The sequence below is a fragment of the Halichoerus grypus genome, chromosome 7 (assembly GCF_964656455.1).
Source record: "Halichoerus grypus chromosome 7, mHalGry1.hap1.1, whole genome shotgun sequence".
In the NCBI taxonomy this organism is placed as follows: domain Eukaryota; kingdom Metazoa; phylum Chordata; class Mammalia; order Carnivora; family Phocidae; genus Halichoerus; species Halichoerus grypus.
The window spans coordinates 10,999,014-11,025,324 of NC_135718.1; the positions used below are offsets into that span (position 1 = coordinate 10,999,014).

Here is a 26,311-nt window from a genome sequence, read left to right on the forward strand (position 1 = left end):
CCCTCCTTTCTCTGGGATGCAATTCTGCACCTGCAAATGAGGACAAGACTGACAGCTTTCTCACTGGAATGCTGGATGAGATCCAATGAGATAATCCTTCTTTCTCAAGCTCTCAGCAAAGGGCCCAGCACATCGGAAGTGAAATATAAAAGGTCTCGATTGCCATGGGGTGAGGGTGAAGAGGTAGAAGTAATGCCACTATAATCCACCAGCTATCTGGACGCTGGCCCATTTATTCGAGAGGCAGAAAGGCACAAAACACTATCCAGGGATTGAGTCATACAAGGTGGTCTCATCCGTGGTCACCTGACCAGCTAGAACCAGAAGAGCAGTTAACAGAGCTATTTATGGTGCCTGAGTTTGGCAAAATTGAGGTTTATCCTCGAAGAAGATGGAGCAGGGAAATCGGTCTCTGGTCTTATTTTACTGCAAATATCTGTAAACCACTTGGCCCAGCTCAGGTAAGGAGGTCCCTTTTCTTTCCAATGTGGCAGGCAATTACTAGCTCTCGAGTGACCAAGTGGCGCCCGTCACGATCTGGAATTGAGTTCAATGTGATGGGCTGCTCACCTCCTCTTTCTTCCAGACTGCTCACGGTCTTCAGCAGGGGTTAGAAAAGCAGAAATGAAAACCCATTTGGTTCATACTTGGGAGACTGGTCAAATCAGCCATGAGATTGTGGTACTTACAAACATGAGGCGGGTAGGTATGTTGTCTGATTGCACCAAAGGATTTTTATAGAGCCAGATCTCTTCTGGCTGGATGACTCTCTGGAATGGATCCAAAAACTCCGTAAAACTGAAACAAAACAAAGACAGATGCGTAAGGGCTTGAGCGCTCATCTGTTGCCTGTAGTCCCTGAGAAGGCCACTCCCACACGCCCTCAGTGGAGAATCCAGCCTCTGGGGAAGGAGAAGGTAGTAACAGGCTGCCCAGGGGCGGGGCGGGGGGGGGGGGCACAGATGGATTGAAAGAATTACTGAGATTCTGTAGAACCTTCTGTCAGCAGCAAAGCCTCATTCTGGGCATAAAAGAACAGCGGCGAAGCTGACCTACAAAGACCCTAGAAGTCAGGGTTCCAAAGTGAACTAGGAGCCGAAGGGCAGAATGGGGCGGGGAGGGGGGGGGCTCAGACTGGGGCAAGGCCAGCCAGCAGCACAGCTCTGGGAAGGAAATGGGCTCAACGTGGAGCAAAGGTGAATGAGCAGTTGGCACCACCTGGGGAAAGAACCCTGGGCTCTTCCCTTCCCTCCCTTACCCCGATGGCACGCTGACACTTCTCCACCAGTAGGGGGCAGAGTGAGCAAGAAAAGCCTCCCTGAGAATACGGAAGGTTGGGCAGGAGGAACACTGACAGAAAGGGAGGGAGGGAAGGAAAAGGGGGATAAGGAGAATTCTGGGGCTGCTGCCAAGAAACCAGACAGCATTAAGCATCCACGTCCTCCTCTCATCACCCTCCCAAGCCCTCCCACACCCTGGGAGCCCACAACACCCAGGCGGATGGAAACCAAACACCACCAAGAGTAAAACGGGATGGAGGGGGGTCAGGGGGACAGAGCCTGCAGGGATATGGTTTGCTTTGTCCGACTGACCCTCCGGCCCAGGTCTCCACCTGGCGAACTCAGTTCAGAATGGGGGTCCGAGAGAGCCAGGCAGAGGCTGAATGTCTTTTCAGACCTAGTCTCGGAGGTCTCGTGGTGTCATCTGGTGACATGCGAGTCATTAGGTCAGCCCACATTCAAGAGAGGAGTGGACTCCCCTCTTGGCAGGGATATAGAGCAAGGTCCCAACAGAGAAAGGCTGCTTAAGATGACAGATGTGGCTTTAAAATAACAATATGCCAACCACCGGCTGTCATCATTGTAATGGGCCCACAGCCCCCCTCTCAGAGACCCCAGAACCTTGATCCCCATTCCTTCCCCATGCAGCCAGCCACACCGCTGAGCACGTCCCTCCTCACCTTGCTTGTCCCCCAGGTGTTACTCCCCTCGTGGCTATTTTTTAAAGCCTCGTGCACCCAGCCTTCTGCACAATTCTACATCCCACCCCGAGAAGCTGCAGTCAGAATGCATCTATCAAGCAAATTATATCCTCTGGGAGCAGCGGAGTCAAGAAAGATAGATGTCCCTTCTCCAGCCACGCTCCAGCCACCAGTGGCTGCCTCTGAGAATCCAGACAGCGGGGCACCTGCACAGAGGACTTGGGTCTCAGAAAGCAAAGGGGAGCAGAGGTGGGCATGCGGGGTGCAATGGAAAGGTCTGGAGACCATACAGGGTGGTTACCAAGAAAGGACATCCCAGGCCTGGAAACCCCCTCCCACAAGCTCTCTGTAGGTGGTCTGGAAGCCAGGAAATGGAAACCCACTTCCACGGAGGAGGTCAGGCATGGGCTCCAATGACCTGTTCACTGGGGCTCACTACGCCCACATGAGGACTCCCCAGAGCTGTTAGATCAGCACTCCCCAAACATGAATGTGCCCAGGATCCACTTGGGGGGCTTGTGCCTACAGAAACAGCCAGTCCCGGGAAGGGCCAGAGAGTTGGCATCTCCAGCCAGGTGCCCCGTGGTGCCGACGCTGCTGACCTGTGGCTCAAACCTTGATTCGCAAGGGGCCAGGGCATCGGCCTCACAGGGAATGCAGAATCTTGGGGCCTAGCCCAGACCTACTGAATCACAATCTTCACTTTTAACAAGACCCCCAGGGGATGCATGTGAGCACTATAGCCAGATATACACAGCTCTTGGGTGGGAAAGCTGGTGCTTCCCAGCTTCGGCCTTTGAAGAACCAAGTTGGCCAGTTTTGCCTTATCCCCCGCCCTCCTCCCGGACCGTGACTTTCCTCGAGACTTTGTAAACTAAAAGCCTAGAAGAAACTTCATGTCACTGCTTAATTATGAAATCAGCATTCCCTCCATAGACAGCGGGTAAACGTCAAAATAAATACAATGAAAACCAAAGACTGCTATTAAATTCTACTTTGGTGCTGCTGCCTTGGAACCTCGCCTGCCCTCTCTGTGGACGCCCTCCAGGGCTTCCCCTGCGAGGCAGGGAAGATGGAAGGACAAGTGAGAGGGGGCGAGCGTGCCCTCCCCGTGCCTGTGGAGGTGGGGGCTCACACCGCGTGTCATCTCAACTCACCCCGCAAAGCCCGTAAAATCATCTCTGGCACTGCTGCGGTCATGGAAGCAGGTCAAAATGTTTTGATGCAAAAAGGAAGGAGTTACTACTAAAGTAAACATACAATTTTCTTTTGTCAAAATTCTAACTGCCCAAAGTCAGGGACCTTGCTGTTGGATTTGGATCCAAGTTATGCTTCTTTCATTTCTTGGCTGTTTGAATTTGACAATTACCTTAATCTACCTGTATATCAATTTCTTCTTGGCAAAGGAGGAACAGTGTTATTGTTTTCTCCTTAGTTTTCTGATGATGTAGTTTGAAGAACTTGGAAAACATACACTGTGAAAATTCAAAGACATTATTCTAACTTTATGCTGGACATAAAAATCATGTGTAAATCCTCCTTAGGCTTGGTTCCTATCTCCTCTCTCTCTCTCTCTTCCTCTCTCTCTCTCTCTCTCTCTCTCCTGGTGGCCAGTCCTGTTTTCACAGCCCAGCTGACTTTAAGCAGCCTACAGTATCTGCTTATATAGGAAGGAATGCAGCAGGGGACAGACAGTGGACCATCATTTTTGCCTACTGTTTATTCACTCAACAAACACCTAATTGAGTGCCCGTGACGTGCCAGGTATTGCCCCATGAACCCTGGTGAATAAAACACACAGAGTCCCCACTTTTGCGGAGATTATAGTCAAGGGACCCTAAGTGCCAACTGATTGGGGAATGAGATGTTGAATCTTCTGTTACAGGTATCAGAGTGCCGTCTACAGAGATCATCAGCCCACTCTGCTTTGAGGAGATGTCAGGTTAGGAGTGTTCCAGTAGTTGGACCCATGAGATGGCCTCCAACCTAGAGCCGCTTATGAGGACCCTGACCCCCGGAAATGTTATGGAATGTGTCTCTATCACTGTTCATGTCCTGAATGTGCCAACAGATTCAGCCCAGAGTTAGGAACCCAGAAGAATGGCCCATCTTGACATCACACTAGCAAGGAATGATGATGCTTCTGTCCCCCATGCCTCTTTTAACTCAAAGTCAAGTTCTCAAAGCCCCAGAATCTCCCCATCATCTTCTAAAAGACTCCACAAATTTGTCAATGATCTTTAAGTCACGGACCTTGATAACATACCTTTCTCAAGGTAAGGTTAACAATTCAGTCACATACTAGGCACAGATTTCTACCTCCTTGACTCCCAGACAAAAATAACACAAGATTGTACTGAAACATGAACTTAACCAGACCATTAAACTTGCTGTAAATCCCTGCTTTGGCATTTGCCAGCTGGGTGGCTTGAGAAAAGTCACTTAACCTCTCTGATCCTCAACCCCCCCCTCCCCCCGCCCCAGGATGGCCATACCTTCCAGGACAGTGATACTACTGCTATCATTAGCAGTAAGAAAAGTTGGGGTCTGGCACGGTGTCTGGGCACCGAAAGCCTCAACCAAATGCTCCTCCTGCAGTGTGGGCACGAACAGTGCTGAGGACACGATGTGGGTCTGAGAAGGATGCCCCCCACCCCCCGAGCCCCAACCCAGGGGCAGTGAGGTTGCATGCCCGGGGAAAGAGGATCAGACAAGATGTCAACACCTGCCACTCATCACTTGGCCATTCTGTGAGCCAACAATGGCCCAGGCAGCCACTGCTGAAGCTTGCGGTGCTCAGGAGGGCGAAACAAGACTCGTGATAAAGAAGTTTTCCAGGCAAAAGCAAAAAGTAAAGCCTGTTTCTTACTTGAACTATTGACCTGTCCCCCCCTAGTGGGCCTCTCCCACGCAGGAGGGAAAACACTGGCAAATGGGCTCTGGAAGTGGTCAGGGACAGGCAGCTGCTACACAGGGAAGAGGTGTGTAGGATTTAGTCCTGGGCAAGGGGTAAGATGAGGCTACAGAGAGAACACGCTGACGAATTATCTCAGTGACCTGCCCCCACACAGCCTTCTCCTGAGTTTGGTCATTGGATGCCCCAAAGTCAAGAGTAACAGTTTTCATAAAAATAGCTAGTTATTACGTTTGGAGCCGTCTTGTGCTGTGCCCTTGACCTGGTGCTTTCCAACATCCCTTGTTTACTCTTCATAAGAGCCCTATGAGATAGTAATTGCTGTTATCCCCATTTTAGAGATGGGGGCACTGAGGCCACAAAGCAAAGTGTCTCTTGCCTGAGTCATCACAGCTCTATGTGCTACGGAATGTCCACTATCCCACATCCTTCTGAGCACATACTCTGGAACTTTAAGGAAAGAACATGCAAATACACACACACACACACACACATGCATGCACTGCCCACCGGTGTAAAGCCATCTGCAATTATTTTAATAAGAGATACCATTTTCCACAATTAGAAACACAGCCTTACTCTTGGGAAATGCAACATGGGGATCTCAGTTCTCAGTCAGTGTGAAGGCTGCGATCAGATTCTTGCAGAGAGCAGTTTGACGTTTGTTGGGAAGGAGGGAAGGGCAGAAATCATGAGAGAAGTGAAGCCCCCGAGACGTTGCTCCCGCCAGCCCCTTCCTCCCTGCCCCTTGGAGAAGCAGGTGCCCCCATAGCAAAGACACCTGCAGCTCACCTGCACTGGGGAGAACGGCATCCAGGAGACCAGCCCTGGACCAGACGAGGAACGGCTCCCAGAGCCCCCACCCCAGCCTGGGGATGCTCTCTCTTCTCTGCAGCAGCCTCACAAAGGATGAGAAGGCAGGTTGAGCGAGGGCGACTGCCCCCTGGGGCCAAGGCACAGGCAGAGCCTGGCTCCAATCCTCATGCCCTTCCAACTGTGAGGGCACAGACTCTGGAGAGGCAGCCTGGGTTGGATTTCCACTCTCCCTTACTGGCTGCCTGACGCTGGGCAAGGCACGTCCCTTCCTGGGCCTTGGCCTCCTGACTCTGCCAAGTAATGCTGACAAGAACACCTACCTCAGAAGGCTGGTACAAATACTAAACAGGTAACAATGTGAAGTGCTTAGAAGGGCACGGGCATGTGTTCTCACCCTGGTGGGGGGAAAGCCTAAAATTACAGCCCAATATTGTGTCCTGCCCCAACCTCTGAAACCACACGGACTTCAAACAGCCTGACCACAAGCTCCCTGCCCCGCTCCGCTCCCTCAGGTAAGGTCCCCCCACCAAACAATCCTCCTGATCAAGGGACCAGGTGCAATTTCTGCTTATCCTTGAGTATTGGGTTTCTATCCCCTGCCAGCCCATGAACAGACCAATCACATCCTTCTGCAGGAACCAGGGACACCCCACCCTCCTGGTACTACACAGCCTGCCTCCCACAGGCCCTGCAGATTCGCTCTGCCCTACTTCTAGCCCTGCCCAGCAGGCGGTGTCCTCCTCCCCTGCTGTGAGTATATGTGACTAACAAACTGCTATCGATCTCTCTGTCCCATCTTAAGTGTCATGTATGGCCATCCCCATAACCCCAGGGTAGGAATCCCTCCTCGCCAAGGGGGTGAAGATGGGGTGTCAGGGCCTGTACCTCTTGGCCCCGCCCTCCTGAACATGAGGGGATGGGACAGTGGTGGAAATATGTGGGCCAAGCCTGGAAATGTCATCGATCTACCCAGCTCCAGGAAGGAAGAGAAAGGACCAAGAATAGGCAGCACGAATAAAACCAAGCCGCTGACCCGACTACCTGTTCACGCCAGCTCTCCTTCAGCTTTTAGAAACATGGCCCTATCCTGCCTCCCCTACCTGTGGTCACCAGTACCAGGACCACAGACACCTGTGTGCTTCTGACACATGAAGTACACGGCACCTCCGTGGAGCATTCTTCCCAAACATGTATACTCTGAACCTAAATCAAGTCTTTGGATCCAACTTCCAGCTAATAGGAAACACAGGGACAGACGAACTAGTCAAATGCCCTCAAGCAAATAATTAGACAAGTCCAGGAAGAAAGCTAGAGGGAATGTTCCAGATTACAAGAATCTGAAGAGACAGAACAACCAAATGTAACATACATTTGACTGGATCTTGGGTCAAAAAAATTTAAAAAGCCATTAAAAAGAAACTCTGAGGATGACTAAGGCAATACAGGGACTGGAACAAACCAGGTATCAGGTGATCGTAAGGAAATATTACTAATTTCCTTCAGTGCAGTAAGGACATGGATATGGAGAAGGCTTTATTTTTAGGAGATGCATTTAGGGAGCTTAGGATAATGAACTGTCAGCAATTTCCTCTCAAATACTTCAGAAAATTGTATATAAAACACATAACTACAGAGATAAAGCAAATAGGGTAAAATGTTAATTGTTAAATCTAGGTGGAGCAGATGGGGGATTTTACTGTTTCAACTTTTCTGTATATTGGAAATTATCCAGGACGAGAGGCTGGCATAGAGGGGCCCAGGAGCAGGAACCCCCAAAGGGAGGGAAATAGCACAGAAGGCAATATGGCAACGGAAATACAGGCTTCGCAGGGCTGTGGAGTTGAACAGCTTCTGTTCCACCTCTGCCACTTACAACCTGTATGACCCTGGGCAAGTGACACCTGCTCTCTGAGCCCTGGGTGCCTCCTCCGGAAGTGGAAATAACCACAAACCCCGCTCCCCCCTGCCTTCAGGGCCGCACTGAGGAAGGATCGGTGAGGTCATGCACAACGGACTCAGCATAGCGCTCAGTAGATGCCCCCTCCCCGAGAGCCGTCTCCTGCCACGAGAGCATATTCAAGCTCCGGCACGGAGAAAGCAGGACACACCCAAACCTGCCTGCCACGGGGCAGGGGCACACATGGAAGTGTATGTTGCAGAAGCACGATGTTCAAAACTATGCGCATCACCCCACAAGTCCAAACGTTTAATCCACCGATTTCTGAACACTTCTGCAGAGGGTGCTTCCCTCTGGAAGAAACAGAAGATGGAAAACATTTTAGTTGTCTGAATTCAAACAGAAAATCCCGGTCTACACAAACACAGCCTGCAAAAGCTAATATATTGGGTCCAGCTGGGGCTTCATGCCCTGGGGAAGCGGCTGAGGCCCCCTCCCCATCTATAAAATGGGCAGAACACCCTGCTGAAATGTCATGAGAATTTGGGATCATAGCTGGGGTCCATGAGAAGCACTCAACAACAGGTATTAACACTACTTATCACTGAAAAACCCCAGATTAAAAAAAAATCCTAAAAACGTGCATACCTTATAAGAATGTATGGACCTTATCTGGATCCTGATTCAAAGAAACGAGGTGTTCATTTGATCAAGGTTTACAAATGGTATTGTGCTCCTGGAAGGCTGGCTCAGCTTTTCGTTGTTGTTGTTTTGTTGGTTTTTTTTTTTTAAGTTCTCATTGGTTAAAGTTTTTGAAGTACTGACATATGAAATGATGTCATGTCTGGGCTTTGCTTTAAAAACCTCCACCAATAAAGGGGGAGGGAGAACAGATGAAATCAAAGTGTTGGTAACTGGTGGAGGGTATCTGACAATTTCCACACCAAAAAGTTTTTTAAAACGATTTTGCTCATTGGCCCGAAAGATACTTGCAAAATTAAGTGTTTTATCAGCCAAAGCAACTAATGCCCTTGGAAAGCATTATTTCAGTCAAGTGTAACAACTGAAAGAGTAGTGAATAAAAATCAGCAAGAAGAAAGGAGAAGAGACAAGGGAAGAGGTCAGGTCCTTCAAAAAAGGAGTCTCCTTGCAAAACCTGCACACCTAGACCTATCTGAAAACCCTCAGGTTGTGGCGCCCCAGAGCCCAAGGCAATGAGGAGTCCTCTCCCTGGACATCGGAAAGCAAGTGCTTAATAACCAGGGTGGTGACAGGCCGGTGACAGTGAGCTATGGATGACAGACTATGCGCCGATCCAGGCCACTGGGAATCCGCTTCCCACTGGCTGCAGGGCTTCCTGGAGCTCAGAGCCCAGCTCCCCCTCCCCCGGCAAAGCTCTCCCCTCTGGGAGGAACATCCTCTGGCCCAGACACATCTCCTAGCAGAAAATGTTTCTGCAGGGGCTACCGTACTGTGTCTGAGCCACAGGCAAACAAAAGCCACTCAAAAAAAAAAAAAAAACAACTAGTAAAAGAAGAGGGAGGAAAGCATATATTTCTTTGCTAACAGACCTCCATCTCCAATTAAGCTCTGACTCTAGAATGCCCAGTGAAGCATTCACTCCTGGATTAAATAAATCTTTAGGAATTGAGCCAGAGCTTAAAGCCCTCTGGAGCATTCTCCATACCCAGGCCTGGACCAGGCCACATAAGGATCCCAGGACACACTCAGCAGAGTTCTGTCTGGGGCAGAACAGAATGCCAGTCAACACTCAGGACAAAACGCTGTGCAGACAGAACTTAATTTGAAGGGGCTTCTGAGCTGTAATTTTCATTCAAACACATCAGCCAGAGAGCCCTTGTTCTAAACAGGGGCCCCCGAAGTGTCTTTGAGCTCTTCCTCCATTACAACCTCATCTGAACTCCCCCCGGTGTCAGTCAGCAGGGGGGCAGGGCAGCAGCAGGCCCTTCTTACCCGAGTCCTCGGCAGAGAGCAGCAGAGCCCAGACCTGACCACGTTCTCCGTGACCTGCTTGTCCATGTTCTAGAATGATCTTCATCTGGGCTGGCAGGTGAGAAGAGGCACATGCGTGAGACGGAACAGCCACAGATCGGAAGGCTAAGGGCTGGGGACAGCCAGTATCTGACGAGAGGCTAATGGCAGGGTCAGGTCAGGGTAGAGAGCATGTGGGGAGCATATGAGTCAAGACGCTGGGGTACACCTGCCCTAAGCATGACAACCTGCTCTGCAGCTGAGGTCTGGGGAAGGCAGACGTTTTCCCCTCTACCCTGAGGCATGGCCAGGCCTGTGGTGTTTAAGCAGATAAAGAACCTTTGTGCTTGCCCCCAAAGCCTTTGGCTGTCTGTAAGCATCACTAAGTGTTTTCCTGGCCACCTGCACTCAAACCCTCAAATCCTTAATGCAGAGTCAAATTGGCCCGTGGACCTGGGCTTGACCTTGCACAGCGGCAGACATCCCCGTGCTGGTTTCTGTGGCCCCAACGATGGCCAGTTAGAGTCAAGGACCAAGCAATCGCTGCCTGTTGGTATGACTGGGCTGTACAGCGGGGATCCATCTGCTCACTCGAAATCGTCCTAAGAGGAGGATCGAGAATAGCTGGGTCACCATCACTGCTGCGAAGATACAGTGGCTTCGGGCTGAATGGAAGGGCCACAGCACAAGGCCAGCTCAAGAGGGCACTAATTCTTGTCCGCGTTTGCTCAGAGCTGTAGAACAGTGCCTGGCATGCAGTGAGCGCTCAATAAATACCTGTTGCGTCAAGACTAAACAAACCTATGGCAGCTGTTTCAGTAAAGACCCAATCTTCCGCCACATGGAATCTCCAGTCAGAGGCTGACAACTGGCTGCCCTTGGACCGAAAGCAACTTGCGGCTACATTTGGTTTGGGCAGCTCAGTGGATTGTTTTTTTTTTTAAAGATTTTATTTATTTACTTGACAGAGAGCGACACAGCGAGAGAGGGAACACAAGCAGGGGGAGTGGGAGAGGGAGAAGCAGGCTTCCCGCAGAGCAGGGAGCCCGACGCGGGGCTCAATCCCAGGACCCTGGGACCATGACCTGAGCCGGAGGCAGATGCTTAACGACTGAGCCACCCAGGTGCCCTCAGTGGTTTTTTTTAAAATGTATAATTCATGGCCAATATTTGAAAACCAGGAGCTCTTACAGCAAAATCTGAATTTCTGGCTTCCGGTGAAGAACTTGGTCTGGCAACCTCCGGCCCACATCCCTCCAGGGCAACACACTGATGAAGGAGTTAAGAAGGAGCTGCCCACTTGGGAGGGCAAAGCCTGCCCAGGGTCCAGCCACCCCCGCTACGTCTGTGCAACGTGACATCTGTGCTTGTCTCCATGGCTGTCGTAGGCTGGCTGCTGGCTGGGCCCAGAGCGGGGGGCACTTCACAGTCTCCAGCATCCCCTAGTCTCCAGGAACCCCCCACTCTATGAGGCCAGTGCCCCCAGGGGACATGTGCGCCTCTCTCTTCTCAGGGAGCCTGGCTTTGTGGGGTGCTCGTCTGCCGAGTGGTTTGTTAGGACTAATGGGTCCACAGCAGTCGTGTGCTGAGCTGTCGCCCCACCCCCACCCCCACCAGCAGCACCGCTCCCCTGCCGGAACACCAGTCTGCAAACCTTGCTCTCTCCTCTGTCCCAAGCGACAGCACGACTCCAGCCCCCAGCACTGCTGAGAACTGGGTTTGATACGTCACAGACTGTCTGAATGGCTCCTTAATAACACAGTCAATGAGATGTTGTCTTCAGAGACATCCAGAGGGAAAGAAGGGGAGAGAGGAAGCAGAGCGAGGGAGGACGGGTCAGAGGGTTGCTTTCTGAGTGCTTCCTACCTGCCAGGAGCCTGCTAGGCAAGTGTTACACCTTCCTTCAATCACTCCTCACAATGGAAAAGTAGGCACTGCTGTCCCTATCGTCCACAGAGGAAAACAGGCTCGGAGAGGCTTCTTGACCTGCCCAAGTGCATTCAGCAGGACAAGCAACAAAACTAAAGCTCAAACTCAGGTCTTTTAACCATTACCCTGGGCTATTTCCACTGCCCCTGTTTCTGGAAGTGTGGGCTAGAGTACACTGAGGTGGGAGGAAAACCATGGTGGGCTGCAGACAACTGCACTGAGTGCAGGGAGCGGCGGGAGGACCCAGAGTCTGCCCGGGTAATACAGGGAATCAGCCTGGCTTTAGTTAGCAGCACCCTGGACCAGGAATCAAAAGCGCTCATTAGGTTGTAATTGTAGGAAAATCTCTCCCTCAGTGGCGTTACTTCTTTATCAGTGAAATGGAAATCTATTCCCTTATTCATCCATTCATTTTCAGTACAAGGCAGTTAAATGAAAAGCAGATTCTGAAGTACATGTCCGTGGGTTTGACCTTGGCCAAATCACTCTATTTCTGTGTGCCTTAGTTTCTCTCATCTGTAAAAGGATTATTATCAATGAGATGATTGGCACAGAGGAAGCAGGCCCAATAAATGCTAGGTTTTACTCCTCATTCATTCATTCACGCAGCCATGCATTCAATAAGCATCATCATCCTGCCTACTGAGTAGGTTCTGTGACCCTACTCACAAGGGGCTAGTATTGACCCTGGGCTCCTGGGGCAACATCCTCCTGTTCTCTGATCCCTCTCCCTGCCCACTTTCTCTTTCTCAAGTGTCTCTCCCTCCCTCCAGGCCCTTCATGAATAATGTGGGCCCCAGGACTTGGGCTCTTCTGCAGTGTGGACAACATGTGGTCGCAGGGCCATGCCAGCCCAACTCTGGTCTTTCCAAATTGACATCTCCATCCCTAAGATCTACACTCCCATGGTCACCGCAGTGACATTCACAATAGCCAAGATATGGGAACAACCCTAAGTGTCCAACCATGGATGAACGGATAAAGAAGATGTGGTGTATACATATATACGTACACACAACGGACTACTACTCAGCCATAAGAAAGAAGGACATCTGTCATTTGTGACAACATGGATGGACCTTGAGGGCATTATGCTAAGTGAAATAAGTCAGAGAAGGACAAATACTGTACGATCTCACTTATATGTGGAATCTAAACAAGCCACACTCACAGAAACAGAGACGAGAATGATGGTGACCAAGGGCTGGAAGTGGGGGGTGGGAGAAATGGGGGAATGGTGGTCAAGGGGTAGCAACTCAGCTATCAGATGAACAAGTTCTAGAGATCTAATGTACAGTATGGTGATTATAGTTAATAATACTGTATTATCCACTTGAAATTTATTAAGATAGATCTTAAATGTTCTTACCACTAATTATATGACATGATGCAGAAGCTAGCTAATCCTACAATGATAATCATTTCTCAGTATACAAGTGTATCAGATCAACAGAGCATACACCTTAAATTTATACACTGTTATATGTCAATTACAGCTCAGTAAAGCTAGAAAAAAAATTAGTATAAAGACCAAGGAATACTGGAAAAGGAGGCTAACAGCGTGCTGCTAAAGAAATCAATTGTTGCTTCTCTGCCTTAAATGATTTCCCAAGTGTCATCATGCGTCTTCACATGAATCAGTACCCAATGCAACTGGGCAATACTGACAATCAGACTGAGGGTTGCTGGAGGGGAGGGGAGTGGGGAGATGGGGTGACTGGGTGATGGGCATTAAGGAGGGCACTTGATGGAATGAGCACTGGGTATTACATGCAACTGATGAATCCCTAAAATCTGCCTCTGAAACTAATAATACCCTATATGTTATGTAAATTGAAATTAAATAAAAAATTTAAAACAAAGACATGCAGAACACAGAAAAAAAAAGATCCCCTTGTAAAATACCAAAGGTGCATCTAAATTGCTCTATACACAATTAGCCGAAGAGAAGGTACTTTCTCACCAGTACATGTAATTGCTTTTCTTAAAAACATAACAATAAAACTCCCTGGCTGTCTCTAAAATATAACAAAGCAGAAGGGTGATTCTTGCCATTCTCAACCTGTTGGGCAGCCAGCTGGACGTATCAGAGAGGCTTCCCCAGATTCCGCAGTCATTACTGGAAGGTCTTAATTGGCTTTCGAGATTTTGCATAGCACTGCAAATTTGGGTAATCGAGTTTGAGGAAAAGTGTAATCAAGCTGATTTATCCACAATTATCTCCCCCTATTATCCTCTTTGTTACCCCATTCTGCAATTACTTGCATGGAAAATTTTTATGTAATAGAGACATGAAAATGAAGGCAGCAGATCCCCTGAATCCTACAGCAAGCAAGGGGCTCGGCTCTTCCCAGGGAGCCTGGGCGCCTACAGGAGACCCCCCCCAACAGGCTGACCTCAAGACAGGTAGTGTAAATGAGGCACAAATGCCCAATGAGCCTCTGCTCCAAAGCCAGTGCTCCTCGAACCTTACACTCACTTGGAAACTCACAATTATCCCCCTCTGGGAGAGGACTCACTCCCTGTCAGGTCAATGAGCACACACTGCTGACCACCACCAAGTGCGTTCCAAAGGAAGCCGAAAAGCAACAGTGAAAAGCTCAGCCATGGATGGTTGTTACCGGCGCTGACACTTGAATGTCTATTCCCCCTCCCTACATCAATAGTAATTTAAAACAATATCACAGCATCTGGTATTCTTGAGCCACACGTTGTTCTGGACACTTTCCATGCACCACGTGTCTCTTCAACCTCACAAACCCTATGGAGTATGACTAACATTCCCTCCATTTTACAGATGGTCAAACTGAGGCTTTCAGAGGCCATGCAGTATCCACACAGCCAGATCTCAGAGCCAAGTCTGCAAGGCTTCAGAGCCTGTCTCACACTCACTCGGTGCTCCTGCCTCGTCAAGGGGAAGGGAGAGACAGAGGGGTCTATTCCCATCACAGGATAAGCTGATCTTTTAAAGGAGGATTTGTAAGAATCAAGAAAACTTTAAAGAAATGGAAAGAAAGCCACTCGCAGAAGGAAGCTGGTGGCGCCATCTTGGTTGGAGGCTGTTGGCAATGCCTATGGGAAGACTGCAGATGGAGGCCCTGCTCTCAACGGGGCCACCAGAACGCCTCCTGACCTTTCAGAGGGCACCTGGGTCTCTAACCCTCAGTTTCTCCATGTGTAAAATGCTTGGGTGGCCTCTAAGCGATACCATGTAATGACTTTTAGGGTTTGAAGAGCTTCTGATGCGAGAACGGAGCAGAGCAAGAAGGTCCTGGGGAGCGCTTCTCAACCCCCAGCTACACATCACACTCACTCGAGAAACTTGTAAAAATATCACTGCCCTGGCCCTGCCCCAGACCAGTCAAATTCGAATCTCTGGGGAACCAGGGTGGGGTCCCCTGCTCTGGAGCCGCTCTGTAAGAAAGAGACAGGCAGAAGACATGTAGGGGTCAACAAGACACTTCTCCTTTCACTTTTGTTCCTTTCTATGTGGCTTTTCCCTTTGATGTTGTCTTTACTTCTCAATCAATAATGGTCCTTCTTAAAATGTGACAAGGAATCCATAGTCTCTGGCACCAAAAAACATGGGTGCTTGTTTTGTGTTGCACCCACGAATCGTTCTATTTTGCAGGGAGTCCCCTCTGAAGACATTAGTCGTGAGCTAAGCCAGCATGACGTTTCCTGTGTCTGAGCTGCCTTGTCCTGAGGCTGAGATTGGCCTGGGCCGGCAGCAGGTCTCTAAGCCTTGGCCGCCACTCGCAATAGGCAGCACCAAGAAGGGTTTGGATTTGGAAAGAGAGACGGAGGGACACCACTCCAGCCCTGAACTTGGAGGCACAACTCCCAAGCATGTGCGAAGAGTTTAATAAATGTCTGCTGAGCCTGAAGCGGTGCCAGGCACCGGGATCCAGAGTGAACGAGGCACAGTGCACGTCCTCAGGGAGCCCAGTGGGGAGGGGAGGGGAGGCACAGGCCTAAAACCCAGCCGTATTAGCTTCCTATTGCTGTTGTAACAAACTGTCACAAACTTAGTGGCTTTAACAACACCAGTTCTAGAGGTCAAAAGTCTGATGCACGGGGCGCCTGGGTGGCTCAGTCGGTTAAGCCTCCCACTCTTGGTTTCGGCTCAGGTCATGATCCCAGGGTTGTGAGATCGAGCCCCGGGTCCAGCTCTGGGCTCAGTGCGGAGTCTGCTTCAGATTCTTTCTCACCCTCTGCCTGCCACCCACCTCCCAACTTGTGAGTGCTCTCTCTTTAAAATACTTAAATAAAATCTTAAAAAAAAAAAAATTTTTTTTGATGCACATCTCACTGGGTTCAGGTCAAAGTGCTAGCAGGGCTGCATTCCTTTCTGGAAGTTCGAGGGGAGAATCACTCCCTTACCTTTTCCAGCTTCTAGAGGTCTCCCTCATTCTTTGACTCATGACCCCCTTCAACTTCACAGCCAGCAACAGTAGGTCTGGAACTGTGCGCCCCCCATCTGTCTGGCCCCCTCTTCTGCCTCTTCTTCCTCCATTCTCAAAGACCCATGTGATTAGACAGATCCCACCTGCTAATCCAGGATAAGCCCCTGAACCCCAGGTGAACCGATGAGCGACCTTAGTTACTTGTGTGACCTTTTTAAGTCCCTTTGCCACGTAAGATAACACGTCCACAGATTCCAGAGATTAGGATGTAGACATCCCTGCAGGACATTACTCCGCCACAGGCTGGCCACTTTAGGGTGACTGGCTGTGATGACGTACTGTGAGGTGAAGGGAAAATCCTGGGCTCCCCAGTTTGTCGCTGTTGACATTACATGCAAACACGCATAAGAAAAGAAGAGAGATGCAAAGAAAACCCCCAAAATGGTAACACTGGTTACCTCTGCTCAGTCACTCTGACGTCACACGTGTCCACTTCCCTGGGCAACACTGACTACCACACAGACACCCGCTGACCGCTGGGGGGCCCGCCAGGCTGGAAGCTGCGTGAGCACGGAGCCTGTGTCTGTCTATCTCCCTCCACCCCAGGCCCAAGTGGTGACCACACTAGACACTGGAGAGGCCTCACGCTGCCCCAGCACCTCCTGAGTGCTTTCCACATGCTAACTCACTCAGTCCTCACGAGGCCCCACAGAGCTTGGCGTTATTTTTAAGCTCCACTGTTTGCACCTGAGCAAACTACTCCAGCCCACCTCGCTCAAATCCATCCCGGGACCCTGGAAAGGTCACTGGCCCTCTCACCCGCCTCTGCTGATGGAGGCCAGCACGGACTCCATGTCCTGAACTCAAACAATAATGTCTAATTTATCCCAATCCCGACCTAGATGAAGAGGAGGCGAAGCCCTGGCAGGGGGCACCCGCCCAGGAAAGGGGGGAGCGGGGTCTGTTCCCAGTTAGCGCCAGTGTACCCCTCTGCAGGCCGGAGTCCCCCGGGCTTGGGGCTGGGGCACAGGGAACCAGGACAGTGAGGATGGGGATGGGGACAGGGACAGCGATGGGGAAGATCTGTACCAGTCCAGCCCAGTGGGAGTGGAGAGGACTTGGGAGCCATGTGGATCTGCAGTAGACCCTTAACCTGCAACTCGAAGCTGTGATCCTGGGGGTGCTACTGGCCCAGCAGTGAGGACTAGAAGAGGTGAGGATGGTAGCTGCCCACCCCCCAGGGCCTGGAATCCATATCACCCCCGGACTTGTGATTCTCTCACTTGATTCCAGCCACACCGGCTTCCCTTGGGGGCCCTGAGCTTGCCAAGCATGCCCCTACATTGGGATTTTGTCCTTGGCATTTCCTCCACCTGGAATGTTCCTCCCAGACACCTGCAAGGCTTGCTCTTCACTTGCTTCAGGTCTCTGCTCAAATAGCATCTTGTCAGCTAGGTGTTCTTGACCATTTCCACATAAAACATCAACACCCCATTGCAAACCAGCCCTCCCTCTCCTCTCCAGCTGCATTTTTTTCAACTGTTCATCACCATCCAACAGACTATATTTTTATTTGTGTGTTTATTTATAGTCTTTCTCACCAGACTGGCATACAAGCTCGACGGGGGAAAAGACTTTATCCATCTGGTCGCTGCTATGTCTCCAGGGTCCAGAGTTCTGCCTGAAGTCTAAAAGAGGTTCAAAAGAATTTGTTGAGGAATGGACGTTTTCTTTCCATGATTTCAGAGGGGAAAAAAACCCACACACATACATTTACTGATATCCCCTCCAACAAATGGTCTGTAATCATATTTCTGGCTACAAGAGAAAGATGTGGAAAATGAGTTAGGCGTCACACACACACACACACACACACACACACACACACACACAAACTGGGAAGGCCATGCATAGCCAGGCCATGATGACAAAGGGCAGAGAAGCCTGGATACGGACCCGACCTGGGCTGCGTGAGGCCGGGAGAGTTTGACGATTGACTCCGTCTCTGACCTCTACGAGGCAGAAAAGCTCCCCAAGCTCCACACATGTGGAAATTTGAAGTCAGCTGGTTTTCATGGACAGGCTCAGCTCATCTAGAGAACAGCTTTCTAACAACCTCGACCATGGGCAATGCAGCTGAGAACCTGAAAGCAGATGGGAACATTAGCCATCTTTTGTCAAGTGGGCCCTGGGGTCAAGAGCTCTATAGAACTGGAGACTAATTCCACATTTCACAGCTGAGGTTCAGAGAGCTTAAGTGATTGGACGGCAGTCTTGCAGCCAGTTAAGCGGCAGCAGGGACTCAAACCCAGGGCTGTCCAGCTTCCAGCCTGGGAGCTCTGCCCATGACCCCACACCCCCTGAAGGCCTGCAGAGGATGAGCATCGGCATGTTAATGCAGACAAGCTGGGCCACTTGCCGAACTGGGAGAAGAGGGAACTCCAGCACCCACGTCCCAGGGTCTTACACTGAGGCACTGGCAGGTCAGCTCCTACCCTAAAAACAGACAAAGGAGGCAGAAGGGGCCTCTACACGGCAGGCACAAAGTCCCGGCCACTGAATTCTTCTACTTAGAGACACCGGAGGAGCTGTTGCTAAACCCCAAGGCAGCAGAATCATAGCATCAGTGGCCCTTGGAGTAGGAGCAGACTTTAGTTATCAGCTGCTTACTCGCTGACTTGGAGGAAGGTCTCAGTGTCCTCATCTGTCCCACACAGAGAGCAGGAGCACCTAACCCCACCCGGAGGCCGGGGGACTGTGACACAAAGTGCCTGGCAGCCAGGGAGAGCCCCGGCAGGGTGTGCTGTTGATGCTGTGACTGTTATGATCACTAGCTTTCAACTCCTCCCCCTCCAGCATTCAGCTTGCACGGTTAATTGGTGACGCCCACCAAGCAAGCAGCCAGATGTGGTTGGAGAGTGCCACTTGTTTTAAAGCTCTTTCATTCAGGGAACTGCACTGTCCCTTCTTCCTGACATCCCCTGTGCAGCCCTGGAACCCCCAGGATGGTCTACACCCTCCTTCCTTGATGGTCCATACCTGGGCATGGTCTAGCTAAGCATCCACAATTCCATCCCCTCTTCCCCACAGCACAGGGTCTGCAAACCTGTTACTGCCTGGTGGCGAGAGGGGTACAAGATCCAGTAGTGTGGGGTCCAGAATCCTGCCCCGTACTCTTGAGAGTGGTCATACCACCAATCAGGGTATCCACTGGGCATCTATTGTGAGCCAGTCACTGCTCAGGGAGGAGCATCTAATAAGGCAGACACAGGCTCTATGTGTCCTTGGTCCAAAGCAGAAGATGGACAATCAGACAATAGCCACATGGTTTGGTGAGCACTGTAATGGGGGAGAAGGGGTGCTGTCCATCTTGCAGGCTCAGGGAAAGCTGCCCAGAGAAAGAAAGACCTCAGTTGGGGGCTGGAAACAAGTACAGGTTGGGAGAGGGGGTGGGAGAGGGGCACTGGAAGAAATGCTCCAGGAAAGAAGGGCTATGAGGTAATTTACCATCCTCTAGATCTCGAGGTCCTACTGCTATCAATAGCATACAAGGCATAATTAATTTTAAAAAGAATAAGGCATAATTAATTTTAAAAATTAGCATCTTGGAAGCCCGCAGGCCTTTCTTGGTCTTCTGTACACAAACTGCCTTTGAGCCAGGCCTCTCCCGTCGCTGGCAGCTGCTGCTGGCTCTGCTGAAGTGAGCTGCAAGACTTCACATGTAATCCTGTTAGGGTTTACCTTGTTAGTTTCAGACCCATCATTCCTGCCAAGATTTTTATGAATCTTGATTCTATTATCCTACATATTAGACTTCCATCCCAGTTTTGTGTCATTCGCAAATTTGATTAGCCTGCTATGTCTTTATCCAAGTTGCTGATAAAACCTTGGACAGAGGAGGTCAGATTCAGAGTCCTGAGGCATGGGCCTTGACAGCATCCCCCAGCTGTGCCCCAGATGCACAGCCATTGCCAGTACTCTCTGGATGAGCTACTTGTTCAACCTCTAACAGTAGCCAGATGATATAGTCTCCTGCTGTACTTAAGGGGAACACAAACTCAGTAACAAGAATTGTAGTATCTCCCTTATGCAGAACTCAACTATCAACACTATTCCTCTGTAAGAACCAGTGAGCAATTTAAAAAGCCCCTAGGCATGCCCCATACTCAAGCACTTAAACACAGGAGAGCTATTTAGACCCTCAAGCTAAACCTATTCACTCTTATTTTACACACAGTTCTAATAAGATGACTATCCCCTTTCAAGGCCCCTTGAAGATTAGCAGCTACAAATTGTAGTAGAAACATAACTTGATTTAAGTAAACATACTGTCTATAGCCTTTCACATAGAGAGAAAAACATTTAAACTATAATAAACAAACCACATTAATTAGAACCCCAGTTAGTGCATGAGAAAGGTGCCTTACACCTCAGTACACCAAAAGGAATCACAGGACCACCTGAGGACCACGGGTCACCAGCAATAAATTAAGTTTGTCATCCTTTGTTTTAGAATAAAGGTAACAACTTTTTTAAAAAGTGCATAATACAGTTATTTGCAGTATGGGTAAACATTTATTCAATCAGCAAATTTGTCCTGCACACCAAGATGCACAGGAAGGGTGGAAATGGAGGAGGGATGGAAAGGCCTTCCCCAACAGCAGCAACCCCAACAGGCAAGGTTCCTGTACTTACAGAGCTTACAACCTGTTGAATGGGGACAGACAATAAACAAGGATGCCAATAAATAATGGACAGCATCATTTCTGATTAAAATAAGTAAATTCAAAAACTAAAACAGGGAATATGATAATGCAATAGGGTGGGGAAAGGGACATTGAACAAAATGAGTAAAGGTTTCTCCAGCAAGGGACATTTGAGCAGGAAGGATGAGAAGAACCAGCCAGATCAGGCACTGCAAGGAGGAATGTCAACTGGTGCAACCTTGCTACCCTTTGGCAGAAGTAGAGGGGAAAAACACTTTGTCCCAGAAATTCCTCATCCAGGAATTAAGTCTAAGAATATAATCAGAGATTTGCACAACAGCACATGAGTCAGAAGGTTCAACACAGTGTTGTTCACATCAACCCGAACCCAGAGACAGCCTACTGATGTCCACCACAAGCAAGCTGGCTGTATCAAATTATTTGTCTTAATTTAATGGACTGTGTTGAAGCTGTAGGGGAGGTACCCTTCTGAGCTCTTGGCTGGGACCCCTATGATAAAAGACAGAGTAACAAGAGAAAGACAAACAGATTATTAACATGTATCCTACATGTTTACATGGGAGATAACCAAGGAAAAATGGGTAACTCAAAGCTATGGCTTAGAACTCCAGCTTGTAGAGCAGCCCCAGTAAAGAACAATAAATTTATGGAGAAATGAAAGGACAAAGGCAAAAAGTTTTAGCACTTCCAAGGGCAGCAAACTGTGGGAAGGTCAATATATGAGAGAAAACTAATGGTACACAAAAGCTAGTCAGTGAAGTTTGTTATCCTCCAGTGCCATCTCTGGACTGATAGGATCCAAAGTTGCCTCCAATGACCAATTTCTGTCCTTCTTGGTACAGAGGGGAGGGGGACACTCTTGAAAATTTATGCCCCACCTTTAAGCAAAGAGGGGGAAGGCAGGGAGCCTTCCTCACCTACCTCCTCTCAACTGCTTTCAACTTAAAATAATCTCTATGCCAAAGTGGCATATTTTGGGGTGGTGTATCCTGCCAAACTTCACAGCTTTTACAAAAGCAAGTTAGGGATGAATATTTATTGGCATAGGAAGAAATTGAGGGCATAATGCCAAATGGAAAAGGCAGGCTACAAAACTGTATTTTAGACAAGGCAGACCTTTTGTGCAGAAAAGTATTATGTGTTATATAAAAAAAAAAAAAACTAAAAGAATACAAACCAAAATGCTAACTGTGGTTTTCTCCGCCTAGTAGGATCATAAATAATTTCATTTTCTTCCCATTTTTCTCTCTGTATTGTAGAAGTTTCCTGCACTGAGCTTACATTTGTTTTATAATCTTAAAATACTGCTTATTTAAAATAAAAGGAAAAAATTCTAGCAAAGGTAACATTCTTAAAAGCTGTGGTTCTGGAAGAGGTAAACTTTGGCTAAGAGGTAACACATCCACACGAAACAGCCCATGCCCTAGGAAGGGGTGGGAAGTAACTGAGCATGGGGTTTATGCCTGAGAAATGGGCCTGACCCCACTGAGGACCCCTCACAAGAAGGTTGTGGACAGTTAGCTCTGGGCATGGACCCTACCGGGGATGGAGACCTGGCAGACCATGGTGTGTGTCCAGACATTTAATCAAACACAACACATAGCCACGCTAACGCACCGTCACCTTTGCCACCTCCCTGCTTGGTGCTAGCCTGCACAGCCTCTAAATGACAGAACCCAATGGGAGAAGGTCAGGAGTCACCTTTCCTGGGGACTTGACAGAGCCACGAACCCACAGGGTATCTCAATGCAGCACCTGGACTTTTTCCTCATTGCATTTCTCCTGGGGAGGAGAAGTTGTCCAACTTGAGTGACCCATGACCTCCCTCGACTTCTCCTTTGAGCTTCTCTGTACATCTTAAGGCCAAGCCTTGACCTCTGTCTTCCTGTATGTAGGCCCAGGAGATCCCAACTGGAAGAGTTCCTTCTTACAGTAGACACAAGTGTCAGCTGTAGTGAGGTGATTTCAGCAAAAGCTCAAAACTTCCTGAGCATCTACTATGTGCCAGGCACGTATCAGGGCTGGGAGGGACACTGGTGAACACAAAAGTCAAAGCCCTTCTCTCAAGAAGCTTGCAGTAGAACAGGACAAATGCTTCCATAACCCAAATCCACACAGAGAAATTACACCTGGACTCATTTCTATCTGACATTGATTTGTACTTAGGACTTGACTCCGTTCAGTGTGAAATCGAACCTGGCTCACTCCAGAATGAGACCCGCTTTCTGATTTCCCACCATAGGCAGGCGCTCATGATTTCCAACACAGCCAGCAGAAAAACCCAGGAGAGTGGTTTTTAAAACACCTCAGAAACAAAAAATTGACAATGGGAACACTTCTTTCTGGAGTATAACCTTCACAAAGTTCTGTTCTCTTTTTTTTTTTCAAACTTGAAATAATTAAATTTAATCCAGAAAGTATTCAGCCTACCTTTAGATTCTCTGAAGAGGAAAAAGAAAGCCCTCAGGCAGTAATTCTAAATGCTGACAAAGCAGTAGGGAAATTTTTTTAAAACACTGTTCTCCTGGATTAATTCAAAGCAGGTGGCTCACGTTCTTGAGAGGAAAATAAAAACCATGATTCACATTTTAGGCATAAAGTACACAGATAATTAATCAAGCTTCATCCAAATCTCTTGATGCTTTTTATGTTGGCTATTCTAAGGCAGCACTGTTTTTCAACATTGCCTGCTGACATCCAGAGAGAAGTTCTACTTGTTCAAGAAAGAAACAACAACTATGGTAAACTAAAACAGGTTTACCTTATAAACACATGGCTCTCACAGGCAAGATGAGGTCAAGGTGACCAGAGGACCATTGGGAGAAATGTGCCAAAAAAGACATTTTGCTCTGAAGATGGGACCAGAAGAAGGGTGGAGAAATTTCTATATGAACACCAACCACCATGATGATGGTGCTCCCTGCCTGCCAGGCACCACTCTGCTAGAATTTATTCCTTGACAGTTTCCAATAGGTACTATTTTTATCCCCACTTTGCAGATTCATAAACTGAGAAAGGAGAGGTTGAAGTAATCCAAGCAGAGGTGGAGACAGCATCTGATGCTCAGTCTGGCTCCAGATCCTGGGATCCCTGGCACGAGGCTCCCCTGCCTCTGACCATGGGTCTGTTATGACCAAGATCCATGGCAGGCGCAGTGCGCAGGAGGCCAGTGTGTGCGCGGCTGCGGACAAAGCTATCACCCCACCCAACCCCAGCAAGAGAGCAACGGAAACAAAGAGCCACCCGAGCCAGGAAGGCCTGGACTCCCATTTTACCTCTGCCACCTACTGGCAAATGACCACAGACAGATCACTGACCCCGCCCTGCCCTTCCTACCTGCAAAGGGAGAGTTAGTTAATAGCATTCACTTCATGCTGGTGTTGTAAGGACTAGATGAGCTAAATGCACACAAAACATAAGAACCTCACCCATTTGCAGGGTGAAAATGTAGGATTGTTATCACTGTATTTCTGTAAAGTCATAAAGCTGCCTTTCTTTTAAATATCCTATATTCGGACTATTCGCTAATCTCCATAGAGAACTCACCAGGTCATCCAAAACAGTGATGTGGAACAATAATCGGTAGACTATATTTTGCAAAACCAACTTGACAATGAAAAATGTAGTCACTGAAATTATTAGGCTGTGCTGTTCTCAAGCTACCCTGATGAATTTTTTTGTGAAAGTAGATACTTTCTGATGTTGAATAATATATTTCTTAATATATTCATTAAGGAGGTCATTCTGATTTTAGGCATGATTTTTCACTTTTTAGATTTTCTTAAAATGAATTAAATGTGCTTATTCTAAAAAAGACCCTCACCCGGCACAGTGTAAGCATCCAAAAAGAAAGAAGCTATTACTCCTAGAGAAGCATTTCTAAGGGCTTCCCCCCGAGGCTGGAGAGCCAGCAGCGAGGTCTGCACAGAGGAGGGCCCAGCTGGCCCCAGGCCACACTGCTCCCAGACGTCTTCACTCCATTTTGTGTCCCATCTCTGAGCACTGTCATTCTTCCCACCCAAACCCCAACCCCACTGTACCCCCTACCTCCTGGCCGGTCCTCCTGCACTGGCAATTCCCCATGTCAGAAAGACTGGCCCTGCTGCATCCTGATCTCCAAGGCCCCTGATGCCCACCAGTGACATGGCCTGGGCTAGTGAGTCGGGCGTGTGCCGTTTCTCGTCTCATGATGTTCTCGGGCCTGGCTCAGTATGGGACACAATCAATGGGACACAATCAATGCACATCTGAAGCTACAGGAGTGAAGGAACGGAGGTGATTTCTACACCATCTGAAATGAGGGGACTGGAGTCTCTGCCCCCATGTCATCCACTTCTGCTCTCAGGACAAGGGAACAGGACACCAAGGAAAGTGCTGTGTCACCATCCACAGATACTCTGTCCAAAGTATAGGTATTCTCAGTGTGAAAGTAGTATCCTCCAGCTTTTAAAGCTGGACTTTATTAAAAACAAACAAACAAACAAACAAAAACACCTCCAGAAACAACTACCCCTGAACTTTAAGTTCATCTCACGTCAGACAGACCACGAGGAGAGGACAGACTTGAAGGCACGACTCACTTGTCACCTCACGTGCTCTGGGACTGTGGACATATCTCTCCCACATGTGCCACAGAAGTGTGATAAATTCACAGAGAGGAACTGTCAGGACTTCCCTTTTTCCAGCTTTACTGAGATCTAATTGACACTGTGTATGTTTCAGGTGTACGACATGTTGGTCTGATACACTTATATACTGCAAGATGATTATTGCTGTAGTGTTAATTAACACCTCCATCATGGCACTGAACCATCATTTCTTTTTTGTGATGAGAAGACTTAAGGTTTACTCTCTTAGCTACTTTCAAATACATAATACAGTATTGTTAGTTACAACCACATTGGGTTTCTAGAACCTACTCACCTGGACAGTGGTAGGGAAAACCAATGTTGGCCAAAGGACTTCCTTTTGAGCAAGAGTTTGTTTTGATAAAAAGCAGCTCTCCTCACCAGCTGCCCTCCAGAGGCTGTTTAGAAACACAACTGCAGGGACGCTTGGGTGGCTCAGTTGCTTAAGAGTCTGCCTTCAGCTCCGGTCATGATCCCAGAGTCCTGGGATCGAGTCCTGCTTCGGGCTCCCTGCTCAGCGGGGAGCCAGCTTCTCCCTCTGCCTGCCGCTCCCCCATGCTTGTGCTCTCTCTCCCTCTCTCTCTCTCTGACAAATAAATAAGATCTTTAAAAAAGAAACAAACAAACACAGCTGCAATCAAGTGATCCAAACAGGATGGGGAACGGACAAGACCAAATGTGCAGAGCTCATATCTCAGGAGGAGCAACGGAAGTCAGCTGCCCCAGCAGCCTGTGGGGCCAGGAGTCAAGAGACTGAGGTTCTAGGCTCAGTTCTGCCCCTGAACAATAAGGATGATCTGAGTAAGGCCCTCTGTCAAAGAAGATGGATGAGACAATGCCTAGAGCCAGGTCAGGTCAGACACTGGGTATAATATAATCCACTCAGTGGTGCCTTCTGGTAAAATGTCAACGTTCCATTTGCTCCGTGTGTGTCAATCCCCTTCATGTCCATGATTTCACAGGGGTTGTCAGGGTCATCTCATTATCAGAAAGCCACACTACCAATCCCTTCACTTCCCCT

At 48.8% G+C, this 26,311-nt stretch overlaps 1 protein-coding gene across 2 annotated transcripts in view; it reads right to left on the reverse strand.

The window, feature by feature from the left end:
- PLPP4 (phospholipid phosphatase 4) overlaps positions 1-26,311 on the reverse strand; it is a 117,869-nt gene that overhangs the window by 73,536 nt on the left and 18,022 nt on the right. For both annotated transcript variants that reach the window (XM_036080916.2, XM_036080917.2), the window contains exon 2: positions 690-798. In XM_036080916.2, coding sequence (XP_035936809.1) covers positions 690-798 — 109 coding nt within the window. The remainder of the gene's footprint in view (positions 1-689; positions 799-26,311) is intronic.